This window comes from Elephas maximus, chromosome 18 (genome assembly GCF_024166365.1).
Source record: "Elephas maximus indicus isolate mEleMax1 chromosome 18, mEleMax1 primary haplotype, whole genome shotgun sequence".
Classification (NCBI taxonomy): domain Eukaryota; kingdom Metazoa; phylum Chordata; class Mammalia; order Proboscidea; family Elephantidae; genus Elephas; species Elephas maximus.
This window is the reverse complement of record NC_064836.1, coordinates 80,369,816-80,391,145: the sequence shown is the minus strand read 5'-3', so window position 1 is coordinate 80,391,145 and position 21,330 is coordinate 80,369,816. Positions and strand designations below refer to the sequence as shown.

At 41.6% G+C, this 21,330-nt stretch overlaps 1 protein-coding gene across 2 annotated transcripts in view; it reads left to right on the top strand.

The window, feature by feature from the left end:
• Positions 1-1,128: 1,128 nt before the first annotated feature.
• Positions 1,129-21,330, top strand: part of IFT57 (intraflagellar transport 57) — a 93,420-nt gene continuing 73,218 nt past the window's right edge. Inside the window, exons 1-4 of one of the 2 annotated variants that reach the window (XM_049857803.1) lie at positions 1,129-1,936; positions 4,668-4,833; positions 5,598-5,716; positions 12,379-12,469. In XM_049857803.1, the coding sequence (XP_049713760.1) occupies positions 1,590-1,936; positions 4,668-4,833; positions 5,598-5,716; positions 12,379-12,469 (723 nt within the window). In that variant the 5' untranslated portion in view covers positions 1,129-1,589. The remainder of the gene's footprint in view (positions 1,937-4,667; positions 4,834-5,597; positions 5,717-12,378; positions 12,470-21,330) is intronic. The other variant, XM_049857804.1, reaches the window with a different exon arrangement.

Below are 21,330 nucleotides of genomic sequence, written 5' to 3'. Positions count from 1 at the left end.
ACGGCCCCATAGAGTTTCCAAAGAGCGCCTGGCAGATTTGAACCGCCGACCTTTACATTAGCAGCCGTCGCACTGAACCACTACGCCACCAGGGCTCCCTTTAAGACTACAGCGCAGGGAGATTCTTGCAAGATAATCTCCTTTATTTTGTTGGTGTTGACAAGGTACCCCAAAGCTGCATGCTGCATGTAATGGGCTTAAACCACTGGGCAGCGGGCTGAGCGGAGCGTGGTTTTGGGAGCAGAACGAACGCTCCCGAGGTCCCCGTTTTGCTCGTCGTCTCGGTCTGTCCTCTTCCACCGCCTCCCCAGCAAGCCCCTTCCGAGCACTCGGGTGGCGATGGGCCTTTCGTCACGTATTATAACACGCCGTTAAATCAAATAAACCACTGCCTCACAAGGTAGAGGTTAAGTTTTTTAAGAAGACTCTCTCTTTGAAAATTCCTGCGATAAAGTGAAACCTACAATATCGACTGCCTTGAAAACTTTCAATATTGAGAAGAAAAAAAAAAATCAGCGGGATAGCGAAGTTATCAACACTAAGCCTCTCGGTCTCCCTTTCATCTTGCCCACCAGCAGGCCCAGGCGCCGGCCCCGCGGCCCTTAGCAACCAGCCGGGCACGAAGCCCCGCCCCCAGGGAGGCTGAGACTCAGGAACGCGGGCGGCCCTTAGCAACCAGCCGGGCACGAAGCCCCGCCCCCGGAGAGGCTGAGACTCAGGAACGCGGGCGGCCCTTAGCAACCAGCCGGGCACGAAGCCCCGCCCCCGGGGAGGCTGAGACTCAGGAATGCGGGCCAACCTTAGCAACCAGCCGGGCACGAAGCCCCGCCCCCGGGGAGGCTGAGACTCAGGAACGCCGGCGGTCCTTAGCAACCAGCCGGGCACGAAGCCCCGCCCCCGGGGAGGCTGAGACTCAGGAATGCGGGCCAACCTTAGCAACCAGCCGGGCACGAAGCCCCGCCCCCGGGGAGGCTGAGACTCAGGAACGCCGGCGGTCCTTAGCAACCAGCCGGGCACGAAGCACCGCCCCCGGGGAGGCTGAGACTCAGGAACGCAGGCGGCCCTTAGCAACCAGCCGGGCACGAAGCACCGCCCCCGGGGAGGCTGAGACTCAGGAACGCGGGCCGCCCTTAGCAACCAGCCGGGCAAGCCGGGGCCCCCCCGCCAGGGGAGGCTGAGACTCAGGAACGCGGGCGGCCCCGCCCCCTGAGAGGCCGAGAGGAACGCGGGCGGCCCTTTGCAACCAGTCGGGCAAGCGGCCCCGCCCCCGGAGAGGCTGAGACTCAGGAACACGGGCGGCCCCGCCCCCGGAGAGGCTGAAAGGAACGCGGGCGGCCCTTAGCAAACAGCCGGGCAAGAAGCCCCGCCCCCGGGGAGGCTGAGACGAACGCGGGCGGCCCCGCCCCGCCTTTAAGCCGCCGCGGGAAGAGGCGCGGCCGGACGTGGGGCACGGAACGCCACGCCTCCAGGGGCGGGGCTGCCTCCGAGCCACCTCCTCCCTGCCGTCGGAGGGGCGGGGTCCGTGGTGACGTCACCTGGAAGGCCCGCCCCGGTTGGAGGGAATTTAGAAGTGACGCGGAGGTTCCGGGATGGAGGCGGAGTCTAGTTTCCCTGGTGACGAGTTGCCCGATGGTCGCCTAGCAACGGGAGGCGGCGGTCCTGGCGGCCGCTGCGCGGGCGGCGGAGGCCGGAGCCCTCGCCGGAGTCTCTCTGTCTGTCCTGCGATGGCTGCCGCCGCCGCGGTGGTCACGCCGTCGGGCCTGGAGGACGGGGTATCTCGGCCTTGCGGCGAAGGAGCCGGAGAGGTGGCCGTGGAGCGCGGGCCCGGCGCGGCCTACCACATGTTCGTGGTGATGGAGGACCTGCTGGAGAAGCTGAAGCTGCTCCGCTATGAGGAGGAAGTCCTGCGGAAGGACAGCCTGAAGCCCCCGTCCAGGTGGGTCCCTTCGCCCCGGGCGCCTGGGTGCCGGCCGGGCCCCGGGGAGGTGCCTTCCCCGTCGGGCCTGCTTCGGGCGCCGAGCGGGTCCGCGAGCCCTGCCTCCACCTTCCGGCCGGAGCGCGCGCGGGCAGTCACCCCGAAGCTGGCGGCCGAGGGCCCCGACTTGGCATTTTTGTGGAGCAACAGGTTTGGGAGCGGCAGGAAGGACTGGGAGACAGCCTTCCTGTTTAAAACATACACAGGCACCTCCAAAAAACGCAGGCTGTGTTTTACGGTTCTAAAAGGAATAAAAACATCCACTCTAGATAACTTAGAAAAGCACAAGAAACTGTGTGTAGAAAAATACTAAAATCACCCATAGTGTCGTCCCCAGAGACGGGTGCTGTTACCGTTCCGATCTCTGTCCAGTATTTGTTGTCCTCTCTGAGAACCGGCCCCTCCTACTACCTTGCTGAGCACTTTGTTTGCAGTTAGTGAGCTTGTTGACTGACTGCTGTGGTACTCTCAGAAACCGAAAGTGGGAAAGACAAAGAAAACGACAACCCCTGGAATTGTCCCCGTACCCTAGAACCTAAAGTTCAGCCCTTACTCTTGGTGGGCAAAGTTCGTCACATCCTGAAGGCAGTGCCGTTAGCTGCTGAAGGGAACGGACGGGAGCACTTTATCCTCCAATCGGGGTAGCCTGGCTGTGGCCCGACAAGAACGTTTTATAGCTTTGTCATCACGTTAGAGCTCACAGGTGTTTATCTTGTTGTATAACAGGTAGATTAGGAATCTTTAGCACTTCCTCTTAATACCTATAGGTAAACTCAAATAATTTCCCTTGACAGTTTCCATCTCATTCTTCTGCTCTCTTAGGACGCTTAATCCCCTTGACTGCACGGCAAGTGCTTTTCTTGGTTCATGCTAGGTAGGCTGGATGGGTACTGTCGATATTGCTAAGTCAGCTCTTAACGGCAGAAAAGTAGAGGGAAAAGAAGCAGTGTTGCTTGATCTATGATTTAAATTGTGGGATTGGGAGTTACTAGAATGAATTGATCAGGTTAATATAGACAGCTTATATTTTCTGTTAATCAAAATGATAACTTTTTTTTTTCCAAGTATATTTTTGAAGCTAAAGGAAAATGACCTCAAGATTTCTGTTGCTGTCAGCTCTGTACGGTTTCCTCAGGGGTTCAGCAGGATACTTTGAATCATGGATCCAAGCGGAGATACCCTAGTTCAGTGGCTCTAAAGTGAGGCCACCAGACCAGCAGCATCAGTCTCACTTGGGAACTTACTAGAAACGCACTTTCTCAGACCTGTTCCCAAGTCTACGGCATCAGAAATTCCGGCGGTGGCACCTAGCGGTCTGTTTTAACAAGCCTTCCAGGTCGTCCTGGTGTACACTTAAGTCTGAGAACCACTGACCTAGGCCTATCAGTACCTATTCTCTGTCCTCGAGGGATTATCCTGTAAGGAAAAGATGAGTTGTTGGTGGGTGGGTGCTTTGAAAGGGTTGTAAACACATACCTGGAAGGGCTTCATGCCCCCCCCCCCCCGCCCCGCTGCCCGGCTTTTTTTTTTTTCTCAACTATATGTTACCATTCAGAGCATTTACACCTATCGCAGGACAAAAAGTTGGGGAAACATGAAGAAGCAGGCTGCTGATTGTTATGAAAAGTGGCAATGATAACTATGATATAAACATAATAGTAATAGCTACAAATAAAAAAAGCAAATTAAGATTTTTGATCAAACTGACTCAAATGTTGTTGCTAACATGTTTTGTTCCACACATATTTAGGTGTAAATTATATTGATCTTCGTAGGACTGTTTTCAGTCGGCTAGGAGATTTAGCAAATTTCAACAAATGTTTGTTAGAGTGAGAATGAACTTCTTAAGCCTCTCTGTACCTTAGAACCATCTAGCGAGCTTTTAAAATACTGGGGCTCTGCTCCCAAAAGCTCTGATTTGATGCATTGATGAGGGAAGAGGCAATGTTTGGATGGGCATCAATATTTTTTATGGTCTCCTCAGGTGATTCAAAGGAGCCCAGTAGCACAGTGGTTAAGCACTCACTTGCTAACTGAAAGGTTGGAGGTTCAAACCACCAGCTGCTCCACGGAAGAAAGATGTGGCAGTCTGCTTCCATAAAGATTACAGCCTTGGAAACCCTATGGGGCAGTTCTCTTCTGTGTTGTAGGGTCGCTAGGAGTCTGAATCGACTCTATGGCAATGGGTTTGAGTTTTTTTAGTTCAGTTGATTCAAATAATGCAGCCAAGTTGAGAACAACTGATTAACACAGCTGATAAAAAAGATAGGTTAGAACAACTATGTAAAGACAGCAGTAACATTGTAAAAAGTGCAAAAATGCATAGTGAATAATCTTTAAGGTCTATTTTCACTCAGATTCCTTTAATTCCGAGTTACCATTTTCAGGAGGCACTCTGATTAATTATTTTTAACACGTGAATGATTTTGGCAAAAGTTCCACATGCTTTGTTTTCTAACATGCACTTCATTTTCTGCGTGTAAGGACTTTGAACTAATTGCCCTAATCCTGTTGGCTAAAAACTTTAATCTGTGTGCTGTAGGTTAATGGAAACTCCAACGGGTAAAATATCAGTATCTTTTGATTTTAAGACCGTTAAAGAAAAAACTTATTTGGCAATTTTGGACCGAGCACCTTTAGTTACGGTAGGCTTACTTGCCTTTTTTCATGTTCTCCCCACCTTGTTTTGAAGCAGACACTACTTCGCACTGCCTACCAACCCTGGTGAGCAGTTCTACATGTTTTGCACCCTTGCTGCTTGGTTGATTAATAAAGCAGGACGTCTCTTTGAGCAGCCCCAAGAATACGATGATCCTAATGCAACAATATCTAACATATTATCAGAGCTTCGGTCATTTGTAAGTGTCAACAACTCTCTTCGTCTTCTCGAGTTATGAATTGTAATATTGATAATTCAGTAGTGTAAATGCTAGCTTTTAGATGAATCCTCTGTGAATATATGTGACTGTATCTGAATTTATTTTCAGATAAAAGCTCAGAATGGTTGATATTATAACATTAGTGCCACTTCTAAAAAATGTTCAGTGGACACTCTTTATAGCCCAAAGTAATAATATTTTTCTTAGTCTTGACATATATTAGAGGTAAATTTATGAGTTCTTAGTTCTCCCTCTTAAAAGTGATAAACTAGGAACATGAAACACTCTATATTAAAAGCAAACCTTGATTTAATAGACAAGGATAGCAGTTGTGTTTTTCATTTTGACTCTTCCTGGGGACAGGCAGTGATACATTTTTGGCACAAATGTTATTAATTTTTGCAAGCGAGTGTCCCTCATGTGGTTTTCCTGTGATACCAGGCTGGCACTTTTACTGATCCCTATCCCAGCAGGATCAATGATTTGTTCTGCTAACATGGAGTTATTGCCTTTTAACACTTTTGACAACAAAATGTCTTTGTTTTCCTTTAGTTTTTTATGTATCAATGGATTAAAAAAAATTGAGATGAATTTCTACGAGGCAATGTAGTTATTCATAGTTACTTTAAGTCATATTTGATAAATGCAGAAGTAATAAATCTCTTTAGAATTTTTTGCTTAAAATATTTTGAGATTTGGAATGTAAATAACAAATAATAACCAGTTTATGTTTTGTATTTCAGGGAAGAACTGCAGATTTTCCTCCTTCAAAATTAAAGTCTGGTTATGGAGAGCATGTATGCTATGTTCTTGATTGTTTAGCCGAAGAAGCATTAAAATATACTGGTTTCACCTGGAAAAGGTAAACACTGCCCAACCTAGTATTAGTAATTATATGTGCCTAGTTTCTTCTTCTAAGAGTTGGGAGCTGCTTAATCAAATTGATAAGAGTTATTTTCTCTTGACTGTTATAAACAGAAAATGAAAAATTTGGTATAGACAAAATCGGAATGCCAGGTCGCTTCAAAAACAGTTCAAAGTAATATGTTAGATATTATTGTGCTCCTTCTCTGATGAAATATGTAATTATTAAACTATATATTCTGGTCAATTTTAGAAAAAATTTTAAAGTCTCTTTCTGTATATATTTTCACACGTAAGTGTAGTATATGCTTGGGAAAACTGATAGCTACAGATTTAAGGAAAAAATGGAAGTTACTACAAATGGGATTGTCTCTTTTGCTTCTAGTGATTGGTCAAGAATAATTCTGGAAGAAACTATCTGATACTCACCTAGACATTGTCCGTTGCTTCTTTTCTCTGACCTGACAGTCCTTTGTTTATATTTCTATTAATATATTGTAATTATCCTAAAATCATTTGTTCATAGGTTGGATTTCCTTGCTAGAAATCGTGAGATCTTCATGTGTGTTCTATGACAGCATAGTGGTTGATATGTCATAGATGCTCAAATGTTGATCATATGGATGAGGAAATAAAATATTGAAAAACTATCTCAATTTTAGGAGCCCTGGTAGCGCAGTGGCTAAGTACCCAGCCGCTCCTCAGGAGAAAGATGGGGCAGTCTGCTTCTGTTAAGATTGTCCTATAGGGTCACCATGAGTTGGAATTGACAGCAACTGGTTTGATTTTTGGTTATCTAAATTTTATAAGTTAAAATTAGAAAATAGGAAAGTTTGCCTCTTGGATATTGGGATCCTTGATAGGTTAGAGGATGTGGAAAGCACTGTGAAGGTAAGACATGAGCAGACTGATTTTTGTGCTAGAGCTAACTTCTGTGGAAATGTGTGCGTAGTGTTCCCTGCTAGTGTTGTAATACGTATTCAGCTACACTGTCTCAGGTGAAATAACTTACTCCCTTTTAATAAGTACTTTTAAAAATTTCCCCGACTCAGGCTCTCATGAGATTGAACCATATAAAATTATTTTTATAAGCTTTGAACTAAAATAAATGTCATCTTTATATGCTTCAACCTAACATTACCATTTAGTATAATACGAAGAATGATTATATGATCCGAAACATTTCTTTCCTATACTTCAGAAAAGATAAGTTATGAGATGTGTTGCTCTATTTGGCATTTTTATTTTTTACTAAGTCTTTAGTTCAATATATTCTAAGTTCACCAGAAGCTATTATTATCTCAACCACTGTTCAATTTTATACATCCTTTGTTGTAGGCACACATTACCTGCTGGTTATATATAGTGACTTGGGTAATTTATGAGGGCAGCATTATAGAATTCTCCCCTTCCATGTGGGGGACCTGGGTTCAAATACCAGCCAAGGTACTTTATGTGCAGCCACCAACCATCTGTCATTGGAGACTTCCGTGATGCTATGATGCTGAACAGGTTTCACTGAGGCTTTCAGACTAAGACAGACTAGGAAGCAAGGCCTGGTGATCTCTCTCTAAAAAGCAGCCAGTGAAAACCCTATGGATCATAATGGTTCGATCCACAACCAATTATGGTGATGGCACAGGACCAAGCAACATTTCTTTTTGTTGTCCATGGGTCTACTTGAGTTAGAGATCTGCTGCATGGCAGCTAACCACAACAATAATACATGGGGAAGAATAAGAGGAAAAAACATTGCAAAATACTAACATTAGTGAATATACTACTGTTGTTGTTGTTGTTAGGTGCCCTTGAGTCAGTTCCAACTCATAGAGGCCCTACATACAACAGAATGAAACAGTGCCCAGACCTGAGCCATCCTCACAATCACTGTTATACTTGAGCCCATTGTTGCAGCCACTGTGTCAATCCATCTCGTTGAGGTTCTTCCTCTTTTTTGTTGACCCTCTAGCAAATGTCCTACTCCAGGGAATGGTCCCTCCTGATAGCGTGCCCAAAGTATGTGAAACAAAGTCTCACCATCCTTCCTTTTAAGGAGCATTCTGGCTGTACTTCTACCAAGACAGATTTGTTCATTCTTCTGGCAGTCCATGATATATTCAGTATTCTTCACCAACACCATAATTCAAAGGTGTCAGTTCTTCTTCAGTCTTCCTTACTCATTGTCCGGTTTTTGCATACATATGAGGCAACTGAAAACCCGATGGCTTAGGTCATATGCACCTTAGTCCTCATCGTGACATCTTTACTTTAAAGAGGTCTTTTGTCCAGATCTGCCCAGAGCAATGCATTGTTTGATCTCTTGACTGCTGCTTCCATGGCTGTTGATTGTGGATCCAAGTAAAACGAAATCCTTGACAAGTTCCGTCTTTTCTCCATTTATCGTGTTGTTGCTTATTGGTCCAGTTGTGAGCATTTTTGTTTTCTTTATGTTGATGTGTAATCCATACTGAAGGCTGTGGTCTTTGATCTTCATCAATAAGTGCTTTAAGTCTTCTTCACCTTCAGGAAGCAGGGTTATGTCATCTGCATATCTCAGGTTGCTAATGAGTCTTCCTTCAACCCTGATGCCCCATTCTTCTTCGTATAGTCCAGCTTCTCAGATTATTTGCTGAGCATACAGACTGAATAAGTATGGTGATAGGATATGACACTGATACCTTTCCTGACTTCAAACCATGAAGTATCCATTTGTTCTGTTTGAACAGCTGCCTCTCGTTCTGTGTACAGATGCCCCATGAGCACGATTAAGTGTTCTGCTTTCCCATTTTCCACAATGTTATCCATAATTTGTTATGATCCACACAGTCGAAAGCCACTGCACAGTCAATAAAGCAGATAAACCTCTTTCTCGTATTCTGCGCTTTCAACCAAGGTCCATCTGATATCAGCAATGATATCCTGTATTCCACATCCTCTTCTGAGTCTGGCTTGAATTTCTGGCAGATCCCCATTAATGTACTGCTGCAACCATTTTTTAAATTATCTTCAGCAAAATTTTACTTGTGTATGTTATTAATGGTGTTGTTGATAATTTCTGCGTTCTGTTGGATCACCTTTCTTTGGAATGGGCACAAATATGGATCTCTTCCAGTTGGTTGGCCAGGAAGCTGTGTACCGGATTTCTTGGCATGGATGAGTAAGCGCTCCCAGCGTTGCATCCGTTTGTCAAAACATCTCAATTGGTATTCGGGCAATTCTTGGAGACTTTTTTTTCACCAGTGCCTTCACTGCAGCTTGGATTTCTTCCTTTAATTTCATCGGTTCTTCATCATGTGCTGCATCCTGAAGTGGTTGAACATCGACCAGTTTTTTTTTTGGAACAGCGACTCTGCTTATTCCGTCCATCTTCTTTTGATATGTCCTGCATCATTTAATATTTTCCCGGTAGAATCCTTCAGTATTGGAACTCAAGGCTTGAATTTTGTCTTCAGTTCTTTCAGCGCGAGAAATGTCCAGCATGTTCTTCCCTTTCGGTGTTCCATCTCCAGGTCTTTGCACATTTCATTATAATACTTTATTTTGTCTTCTTGAAATATTCTCTTCAGCTCTTTTACTTGATCATTTCTTCCTTTCACTTTGGCTACTCTATGTTCAAAAGCAGGTGTCAGAGTCTCTTCTGACATCCATTTTGGTCTTTTCTTTCTTTCCTGTCTTTAAATGACCTCTTGTTTTCTTCATGTGTGATATGCCCTTGATGTCATTACACAACTCATCTGGTCTTTGATTTAATGTATCAAATCTATTCTCGAGATGGTCTCAAAATTCAGGTGGGATATACTCAGGGTTGTACTTTGGCTCTCGTGGACTTGTTCTAATTCTCTTCAGCTTCAACTTGAACTTGGATGTGAACAATTGGTGGTCTGTTCCTCAGTCTGGTGACTGATAATATTGAGCTTTTGCATACACTCTTTCCACAGACATAGTTGGTTTGATTCCTGGGTATTCCATTTGGCAAGGTACATGTATGTAGTCATCATGTTGTTGAAAAAAAGGTATTTGCAATGAAGAAGTCACTGCAAAATTCTGTCACATGATCTCTGACATCATTCTTATTACCAAGGCCATATTTTCCAACTATTGTTCCTCCTTCTTTATTTTCAACTTTCACATTCCAATTACCAGTAATTATCAATGCATCTTAATTCCATGTTTGATCAATTTCAGACCGTAGAAGTTGGTGAAAAACTTCAGTTTCCTCATCTTTGGCCTTAGTGGTTGGTACATACACTTGAATAATAGCCATATTAACTGGTGTTCCTTGTAGACTTATGAATATTATTCTATCTCCGACAGCATTGTACTTCAGGATAGATCTTGAAATGTTCTTTTTGACACTATGCCTCTTCAAAGTCGTCATTCCCAGCATAGTAGACCGTATGATTGTCCAATTCAAAATGGCTAGTACCAGTCCATTTCAGCTCACTAATGCCTAGGATATCAATGTTTATGCATTCCATTTCATTTCTGATGATTTTCAAATTTCCCAGATCCATACTTTGTACATTCCACGTTCCTATTAATGGATTTTTGCTGCTCTTTCTTCTCATTTTGCGTGCTGACACATCAGCAAACAAAGGTCCTGAAAGCTTGACTCCATCCACGTCATTAAGGTCAACTCTACTTTGAGGAGGAAGCTCTTCCCCAGTCATCTTTTGAGTGCCTTCCAGCCTGAGGGGCTCATCTTCCGGCGCTGTATCAGACAGCGTTCCACTGCTGTTCATAAGGTTTTCACTGGCTAATGCTTTTCAGAATTCGCCCTCCAGTTCCTTCTTCCTAGTCTTAGTCAGGAGGCTCAGATGAAACCTGTCTACCATGGTCACCCTGCTGGTATTTGACATACCGGTGGCATAGCTTCCAGCATCACAGCAACATGCAAGCCACTACATTACAACAAACTGTCAGACATGTGGGGAGTGAATATACTAGAAAATATAAATTGCAAGAAGTTAGATATTTATAGTTGGTTATTTTATGTATCTAAATATACCAAAACAAATCCTAGAAGAACAGTTCTTTTGTGTTACCATATTTTAATACAAATAACACATGCCTTCTACATTTGTTTGCCAAACACTCCTTCCCTCTGTGAGATTTTCAGCACCACTATGCTAATTTCTTACAGCATTCCCCCCCCGAGGTATTTTCATGAGTGCCGCTATGCCAAATTTTTTACACTATTATCATCTAATTCTAATTAATTACAAATTAGGAAATTTATTCCTTTCTGAGATTAATTTGGTTCAAAGTACTTTCTTTCCTTGATAATAAATGTTGATGTTTTATTTTGTTAACCTGTCTAAGTTACGGATTTTTAAGACAAGTTTCCAGGAATGAACGCAAATAGTTTTGTGTATTTTTAATATGGGAGATACATGTTGTTAATCTCAAAGGAAAGGTGATGGACTGTTCAGTATTAAATGCTGGGAACACTAATTAGATTTTAGAAATAAGAATAAAACTGGAGTCCTTCTTATTATGCATATCAAAATAAATTTCAGAATGATGAAAGATGTAAAAAAGGAAGCTGTAGAAGTACTAAAAGACCAGAGGAGTACGTGGTGTAAGAGAATGCCTTATTATGTCATATAAAACTAGGGTCAACACAAGTTAAGATTGTCAAGTTTATCTCATAAGAATTGTACCTGTCTTGAGTAGCTACTTACTACTTATTATAATACATAATAAACTTAGAAAAATATTTTTAACACAGGTCAGGGAAAACATTAATTTTCTTAATATACAAAAGTCAAAGGGCAAAGGATGTAAATGGGCGTTTCACTGAAACACAAATGACCAATTAAAACATGAAAAGATGTTCAGCCATTCTCGTAAGAAATAAATGCGAGAATGAGATGTTTGTACTTGGATGATTAGCAAAGATTAAAGCTTGTACCCCATATTGGTGAAGGTCTAGAATGGGAGTGACTGCTGTTCTTCACTGTCGTTGGAGGTATAAATTAGGACAATATTTTGGCAACATATAGCAAAACAGTCATATATACAAAGCTGTTGACCCAGCCATACTACTTGTAGGAATTTATTCTAAGCGATTTTCAAAAAAGTACGTATACAAGAATGATCTTTGCAACATTGTCTCACACACACACACACACAAAAAAAACCTAGAAACAATCTCAATGTTCACTTATAGGCTGACGGTTAAATTAATTATGTGTGCAGAGTAGAACTGCTCCATAGGTTTTCAAAGCTTTGACCTTTCAGAAGCAAGTCACCAGGCCTGTCTTCCAAGGAACTTCTGGGTGGGTTTGAACTGCCAACGTTTGCACCCAGGGTCTCCTATGGGTACAATGGAATACAGTGCACGTGTTCTAAAAAATGAGGAAGATGTATATATATTGCAGTGTAGTATATTGGTGAGTGAAGAAAGTAATTTGAGTAATTGTATGCATGGTATGATTCCATTTATGTACATTTGTTTTTAAGATCTGGAGATGAACTTTTTTTTTTCCTTACATAGCAAGTTTTGGGAAGGAAACATGAAACATTTAATAGTGGTTATGGGGTTGGCAAAGAAAGTGCTAAGGTCTGGTGTAGAGAAGATTCTTAACATCTGCATTATGCTCTTGTATTCTGCTAAGATATTAAACTCCCATCTCATATTAAGTCTTATTATTTTAGGCCAACGTACCCAGTAGAAGAATTAGAAGATGAAACTGTTCCAGAAGATGATGCAGAATTAACATTAAATAAGGTGGATGAGGACTTTGTGGTATGTGTGTTGCTGACCTTTCTCTTCCTTGGATTCCTTTCCCTTCTTTGAGTTCCTCCACAATTCCATTTTTTGGAATATATTGTATTTCAGTGTTTCTAGAGTAAAAAAACCAAAATCCATTGCCGTCAAGTCGATTCCGACTCATAGTGACCCTATAGGACAGAGTAGAACTGCCCCATAGAGTTTCCAAGGAGCGCCTGGTGGATTCGAACTGCAGACCTTTTCGTTAGCAGCCATAGCTCTTAACCACTACACCACCAGGGTTTCTGCTTCTAGTGTAGGAAGGCTTTTAAATACAGTCTCAAGCATCAGTCTTTTACATCTTTGGTTAATTCTTCAGTTCTCTAATGATTCAGGTCTGAACTTTAGCAGAGGCTTTTTAAATTGTAGGTAGGAAGTTGTATACGCTAGCTAATATGAGTAAATATTTTATTAACAATCATTCACGATCTTAAATAAGCCATGACTAAGAAAGGCTTTAGAATAGGACAGTAGAGTTTAGGATTAATGCATTCTGCTTATAGGAATACCACCATGTTCAGTTCTCAGAAATTCTTTTATGCTTCTAAAATTGAGATAAGTACTACTCTGAAGGAATAAAAAATTGCTTTTAAATAACCAGCATTTATTTAAATTATTTGGTAATACCTCAGCCTTTCTCCATGCCTGACATTGAATCCATAGTGTGAAGCTAAATGATCAAGTCTGTAACTGATCAGACCAGTTAAATAGTGGAAACAATTTTCTTAAGATAATTCTTCCTCAGAACTAGAGATAGATTAAACCTGGTGTTTTAGTTTACCTCTCGGAGTATAAGTGTGATCTGCAACAGAAATAGAGAAAAAGTAACTTTATAGTGTATTTTACTGTAATAATCCAGTTAATGCTTTCAGGTGATTTTTAAAATCAGTCAATAGTAAAGTCCATCTGTATTTCAGTTTAAAGTAAGTTATTAAACTACCATATTCTCCAAAGAGGTTAATAACTGCATTATTTTAATAGCAAATGCTGAAAATAACCACTTTCTAAAAAGATGATTGTGGTTAAATAAATCAGACTATATCCAGAGAGTAGAATATTATGTAGTCATAAAAATCGATTACAAAGAAATGTTAGTGGCATAGGGATGATACTTTTACTATACTTTTTGCTTATAGTCCGTGCTATAAAATTGACTCAGAAAAGGATTCTAAATTGTGTATCACCATAACTCAACCGTGTAAAATATGCAAAAAAATATATCACTATGTTAACAGTATTATATATGGGTAGAAGGATTATAGATGATTATTTTCAATGCCTCTCTGAATTGTCTAAGTCTTAACCTGCATTTTATCAGAGTATATTTTTAACCACATATATCAAAAAATTTATTCATAAGGCTTTCACTGGCTAATGCTTTTCAGAAGTACACTGCCGAGTCATTCTTCCTACTCTGTCTTAGTCTGGAAGCTCAGCTGAATCCTGTCCTCCATGGGTGACCTTGCTGGTATCTGAATACTGGTGGCATAGCTTCCAGCATCACAGCAACACACGAGCCCCCACAGTATGACAAACAGACAGACCCGTGGGGGATCAGTAGTTGGAAAATATGGCCTTGGTGATAGAAACAATGCCAGAGATCAAATGATAGAATTTTGCAAGACCAATGACTTCTTCATTGCAAATACCTTCTTTCACCAACATAAACGGCAACTATACACATGGACCTCACCAGATGGAACACACAAAAATCGAATTGACTACATCTGTGGAAAGAGACGATGGAAAAGCTCAGTATCATCAGTCAGAACAAGGCCAGGGGCCGACTGTGGTCAGACCATGAATTTCTCATATGCAAATTCAAGCTGAAACTGAAGAAAATCAGAGCAAGTCCATGACAGCCAAAATATGACCTTGGGTATATGCCACCTAAGTTTAGAGACCATCTCAAAAATAGATTTGACGCATTGAACACTAGTGACGAAAGACCTGACGAGTTGTGGAATGACATCAAGGACATCATCAATGAAGAAAGCAAGAGGTCACTGAAAAGACAGAAAAGAAAGAAAAGACCAAGGTGGATGTCAGAGGGGACTCTGAAACTTGCTCTTGAGCGTCGAGCAGCTAAAGCAAAAGGAAGAATTGATGAAGTAAAAGAACCGAACAGAAGATTTCAAAGGGCCTCTTGAGAAGACAAAATAAAGTATTATAATGATATGTGCAAAGAGCTGGAGGTGGAAAACCAAAAGGGAAGAACACGCTCAGCATTTCTCAAGCTGAAAGAACTGAGGAAAAAATTCAAGCCTCAAGTTGCAATAGTGAAGGATTCCATGGGGAAAATATTAAATGATTCAGGAAGCATCAAAAGAAGATGGAAGGAATACACAGAGTCATTATACCAAAAAGAACTAGTCGATGTTCAAACATTTCAAGATGTGGCATATGATCAGGAACCGATGGTACTGAAGGAAGAAGTCCAAGCTGCTCTGAAGGCATTGGCAAAAAAACAAGGCTCCAGGAATTGATGGAATATCAATTGAGATGTTTCAACAAACAGATGCAGGGCTGGAGGTGCCCACTTGTCTATGCCAAGAAATATGGAAGACAGCTTCCTGGCCAACTGATTGGAAGAGATCCATATTTATGCCTATTCCCAAGAAAGGTGATCCAGCTGAATGTGGAAATTATAGAACAGTATCATTAATATCACATGCAAGCAAAATTCTGCTGAAGATCATTCAAAAACGGCTGCAGCAGTATACCGACAGGGAACTGCCAGAAATTCAGGCCGGTTTCAGAAGAGGACGTGGAACCAGGGATACCATTGCTTATGTCAGATGGATCCTGGCTGAAAGCAGAGAACACCAGAAGGATGTTTACCTGTGTTTTATTGATTATGCAAAAGATTTGACTGAGTGGATCATAACAAACTATGGATAACACTGCGAAGAATGGGAATCCCAGAACACTTGTGCTCATGAGGAACCTGTACATAAATCGAGAGTCAGTTGTTCGGAGAGAACAAGGGGATGCCGATTGGTTTAAAGTCAGGAAAGGTGTGTGTCAGGGTTGTATTCTTTCACCATACCTATTTAATCTGTATGCTGAACAAATAGTACAAGAAGCTGGACTATATAAGAAGAACGGGGCATCAGGATTGGAGGAAGACTCATTAACAACCTGCGTTATGCAGATAACACAACCTAGCTTGCTGAAAGTGAAGAGGACTTGAAGCACTTACTAATGAACATCAAAGACTGCAGCCTTCAGTATGGATTACACCTCAACATAAAGAAAACAAAAATCCTCACAACTGGACCAGTGAGCAACATCATGATAAATGGAGAAAAGTTTGAAGTTGTCAAGGATTTCATTTTACTTGGATCCACAATCAACAGCCGTGGAAGCAGCAGTCAAGAAATCAAAAGACGCATTGCATTGGGTAAATCTGCTGCAAAGGACCTCTTCAAAGTGTTGAAGAGCAAAGATGTCACCCTGAAGACTAAGGTGCAACTGACCCAAGCCATGGTATTTTCAATCACACCATATGCATATGAAAGCAGGACAATGAATAAGGAAGACCAAAGAAGAGTTGATGCCTTTGAATTGTGGTGTTGGCGAAGAATATCGAGTATACCATGGACTGCCAAAAGAAAGAACAAATCTGTCTTAGAGGAAGTACAACCAAAACGCTTCTTAGAGGCAAGGATGGCGAGACTGCATCTTACATACTTTGGACATGTTGTCAGGAAGGATCAGTCCCTGGAGAAGGACATCATGCTTGGCAGAGTACAGGGTCAGCGGAAAAGAGGAAGACCCTCAACGAGGTGGTTAGACACAGTGGCTGCAACAATGAGCTCAAGCATAACAACAATTGTAAGAATGGCACAGGACTGGGCAGTGTTTTGTTGTTGTGCATAGGGTCGCTATGAGTCGGAACCGACTCGACGGCACCTAACAACAACAACAACATCAAAAAGTGACACCATGCTATTTACTGAAGGAAAAGACCATTGTCAAATGGATCTATTTAAAATATATCTTTTTTTGATGAGATAAATTAAAAAAGTCGTGGTAAAAATATATTCATTCATTCTGCATGTATTTATTGAGTACCTGTTATGTGGCAGGCACTGGTCTGGGGACACAGCTTGTCCAAAAGTTCTGTGGCTGGAATGAAGTTAGCCTGAGCAAGGAACTGAGAAAACACTACTGTGTCCAGAGCTACTGAGTGAAGGGAGGGTGCTTAAAATTAGCTGGGAAGATCATTTTGGGCATTTTAAGGAGTTTAGACTCTATTCTTTTCATAATATATTGGCTTTTTCCATTTAAGCTCAGAAATTTTTTAGCTCCACATATATTCTCAGTTGTTCACTTTCCTTATTCTACTATAGTGTCTTAGTTATCTAATGCTGCTATAACAGAAATACCACAAGTGGATGGCTTTAACAAAGATAAATTTATTCTCTCACAGTTTGGGAGGCTAGAAGTCCAAATTCAGAGTGCCAGTTCTAGGAGAAGGATTTCTTTCTCTGTTGGCTCTGGAGAAAGGTCCTTGTTATCAGTCTTCTGCGGTCTAGTTACTTCTCAGTTTAGGGACGCCAGGTCCAAAGGATATGCTCCACTCCTGGTGCTTCTTTCTTGGTGATATGTGGTCCCTCTTGTCTCTGCTCACTTTTCTTTTTTATATCTCAAAAGAGATATATCTCAAACCTAATCCTGTAGGTTGAGTCCTACCTTATTAACATAACTGCCTCTCTAATCCTGCCTCATTAACATCATAGAGGTTAGGATTTACAACACACAGGGTGATCACATCAGATGACAAAATGGTGGACAACTATAAAATACTGGGAATTTGTTGCCTGGCCACATTGACACACATTTTGGGGGACACAGTTCAATCCATGGCATACGGTATATCCTTCATTCCGCCATCTTTGCTGTTAACATTTCTCGGGAGATAACTGACCTTAGTGCTCAGCATTTCACTTTAAAGACATATCACGGAAAACCGTTAGGGAAAAAAATACACAAAAAACCTGTGAGTCATAAAGAAAACAGAGTGAGAGCAGAAGCCATGTCTTTTTTGTTCACACTCGTGTCTCCAACTTACTGTGCAGTGCCTGGCACACAGTAGAAAAAAAGATTTATTAAATATTTGATCCTAAAACGCTTCTGTTAGCACCTTGTCGTGTAACTTTTGGAAATTATAGCTACTGTTTTTCTGGGAACCCTTTAAAGATTAAAGCAGCATGATTAGGTATGTAAATTTAGAGAAATGATACTAAAAAACATCACACGAACTCATTTCTTCACAACCGTGAGGTAAAGACCTTCTACCGTCACAAAGACCAAACGGATGGCTTTCCTCAGAGTGCTGGCCCCAGAGGCTGTTCCTGCCTTCATGTCATATTTCTTGAATTTTCTTCTTTCTTCCTTATTATTCTAAGAGGCCCTGTTTACCTCTCCCAATCCTTCTCTAAGGAGAACTAGATCAGTGACACAAGCTATAGAGAAAAGCGTTTAGATGCTAAGATATTAGTGATTCCATTGCCAGAGTTTGTGGGGTAGTGTGAGGATGATAAAAATCATTCCTGGCATAATGGAAGTCTCCCATGCAGAAAAATTTGAAACCTTTAGTTTTAGACTGGCCAAATCAAGGCAAGGCATGTTGATAACTGTTAAAAAAAAAGTGACATAGTACACTCACCTGCTGTGTGTGATCATATCCTTAGTACTTGGCAGTGAGGAAACTAAGAGGGTGTGTCTTAGGCAAAGTAATGGTAGAAGAGTATTGAGTGCCTTCTGAAAATTAGTGAGATGAGAGTTCTAATTTATCTAAAAACGTTTCTCTAACTTTGTTTATATCCTACCTGTCTTAGTCATCTAGTGCTACTATAACAGAAATACCACAAGTGGATGGCTTTAACAAAGAAAAATTTATTCTCTCACAGTGTAGTAGGCTACAAGTCCAAATTTAAGACATCAGCTCCAGGGGAAGGCTTTCTCTCTCGGCTTTAAAGGAAGGTCCTTCTCATCAGTCTTCCCCCGGACTAGGAGCTTCTCTGTTCAGGAACCCCAGGTCCAAAAGACGTGCTCTGCTCTCGGCACTGCTTTCTTGGTGGTATAAGGTCTGCTCACTTCCCTTTCTATCTCTTCAGAGATGAAAGGTGGTATAGGCCACACCCCAGGGAAACTTCCTTTACATTGGATCAGGGATGTGACCTGAGAAGGGTGTTAAAATCCTACCCTAACCTTTTTTAACATAAAACTACAATCACAAAATGGTGGACAACCACACAATACTGGAAATCATGGCCTAACCAAGTTGGCACACATTTTGGGGGGACCCAGTTCAATCTGTGAGACTACTACCTTTTAAATATCCTTATAATAATATTTAGTAACTTAAATACTTTTTCTAGTATTTACTATTTAAGATTTTTTTTTTTTTTACCAATTAGTGTTCATTTCAGTAGAATTCAAGAAGTATTTATTGACCACCTATGTAACCAGTACTGTGTAGATTAGTATAGAAGCATTATAAATGTGTCTCCTCCCCCATGGGTATTGAGTCATTGGTGTTTCTGTCATTTGTGCTGGTTGTTAAGTAGAACGTTAGTACGAACACAGGATAGACATGACTTCCTGAGCTGCTTTTCAAAGATGTGCATTTATGCTTAAGATTTAAGATGTAAGCAGTTAGATCAGTTTTATCTGCTTCTTCATGTCCCATTGTCCCTCTCCGCCCAAAAAGTGAACTTCAATTGAGTGTATAGAATCTGCATTTACATTGTTTCATATTTTGCTAAAATCTTTCCAGTTGGAAAGTTTAGCATACTTATCATCTCTTAGTGCTGTACCCTCAGTTTCTGAGTAGGTCTGGGAGGAGCCTCAGATTTTACAGTCTAACAAGTTCCTAGGTGATGCGGATGCTGCTGGTTTCATACCATACTGTCTTACTTGCTTTTAAATTCCTGAAGATAAGAATTATCTTTGAAATCTACCATTGCAGTTTTTGTATGAAAGTGCTCACAAACCAATACCCACTAGTTTATCTTTCCTTTAAAAGAGCATAAGACTTGAGAACCAGGCTCCATTGGTTTTATTCCCATGTTCTTAAGCTTGGGGTATTCTTATTAGACTTGTTTCACTTGTTACCAAACAATATATTAAGAGAAAGGGGAGCTGAAATTTTTCCTATATGTGTATAGGTACTGCGCAAATTCTGTATTTACTGTACATTGGGGAGGGGGTTGCCACTCAACAGATGCTTCCGCTCAACCTCCCATACGTCTGGGGATAAGGACCTGTTAGGAATCCACTTGAACCATCCTTTTGAAGAGATTTAGGGACCATGGGTGAGGGGTACTGATGGTCATTAACTCCTCAAGCTTTCTGCACCACCAGGACTCCAACTTACCAAGCTCAAGCATATGAAAGGTACTGGTTATTGTTAAGTGCTGTTGAGTTGATTTTCGACTCTTGGCAATCCCGTGTGACAGAGTAGAACTGCCTTGTAGGGTTTCCTAGACTGATCTTTTTTTTTTTTTTTAATTTATTGTGCTTTAGGCGAAAGTTTTCAAATCAAGTCAGTCTCTCATACAGAAATTATACACACCTTGCTGTGTACTCCTGTCTGCTCTCCTCTTAATGAGACAGCACACTCTTCCTCTCCACCCTGCATTCCCCGTGTCCTTTCAGCCAGCTGCTGTCCCTTCTTCCTTCTCATCTCGCAACCAGACAGGAATTGCCCACATAGTCTCAAGTGTCTGCCTGAGCCAAGAAGCTCAGTCCTCACCAGTATTGTTGTCTGTCTTACAGTCCAAGCCAATCCCTGTCTGTAGAGTTGGCTTCAGGAATGGTTCCAATCTTGGGCTAACAAAGGGTCCAAAGACTATGACCAACTGTCAGGGTCCCTCCAGTCTCAGTCAAACCATTAAGCCTGGTCTTTTTAACAGAATTTGAGATCTGCATCCCACTGTTCTCCTGCTCCATCAGGGATTCTCTGTTGTGTTCCCTGTCAGGGCATTGATTGGTGGTAGCTGGGCACCATCTAGTTCTTCTGTTCTCAGGCAGATGGAGTCTCTGGTTTATGTGGCCTTTTCTGTCTCTTGGGCTCATCTTTACCATATGTCTTTGGTGTTCTTCATTTTCATTTGCTCCAGGTGGGTTGAGACCAATTGATGCATCTTAGATGGCCACTTGCTAGTGTTTAAGACCCCAGATGCCTCTCACCAAAGTGGGATACGGAATGTTTTCTTAATACATTTTGTTATGCCAGTTGACCTAGATGCCCTGAAACCATGGTCCCAGATCCCTATTCCTGCTACTCTGGCCTTCGAAGCGTTTGTTTGTATTCAGGAAACTTCTTTGCTTTTGGTTTAGTCCAGTTCTACTGACTATCCCTGTGTTGTGTGTTGCCCTTAACTTCACCTACAAAAATTTATTTTTATCTAGTTAGTGAATATCCCTCTCCCTCCCTCCCCACCCTTATAACCATCAAAGAATATTTTCTTATGTGTTTAAACTTTATGTAGAGTTCTAGTAATAGTGGTCTCAGACAATATTTGTCCTTTTGCAATTGACTAATTTCACTCACCGTAATACCTTCCAGATTCCTCCATGTTATGAAATATTTCACAGATACATCATTGTTAATTGTTGTGTAGTATTCCATTGTGTGAATATACCATAATTTATCCATTTATCCGTTGATGGGCACCTTGGCTGCTTCCATCTTGTTGCCATTGTAAACAGTGCTGTGGCGAACATGGGTGTGCATTTATCTGTTCATGTGAAGGCTGTTATTTCCTTAGGGTATGTTCCAAGGAGTAGAATTGCTAGGTCGTATGGTAGTTTTTTATGGTAGT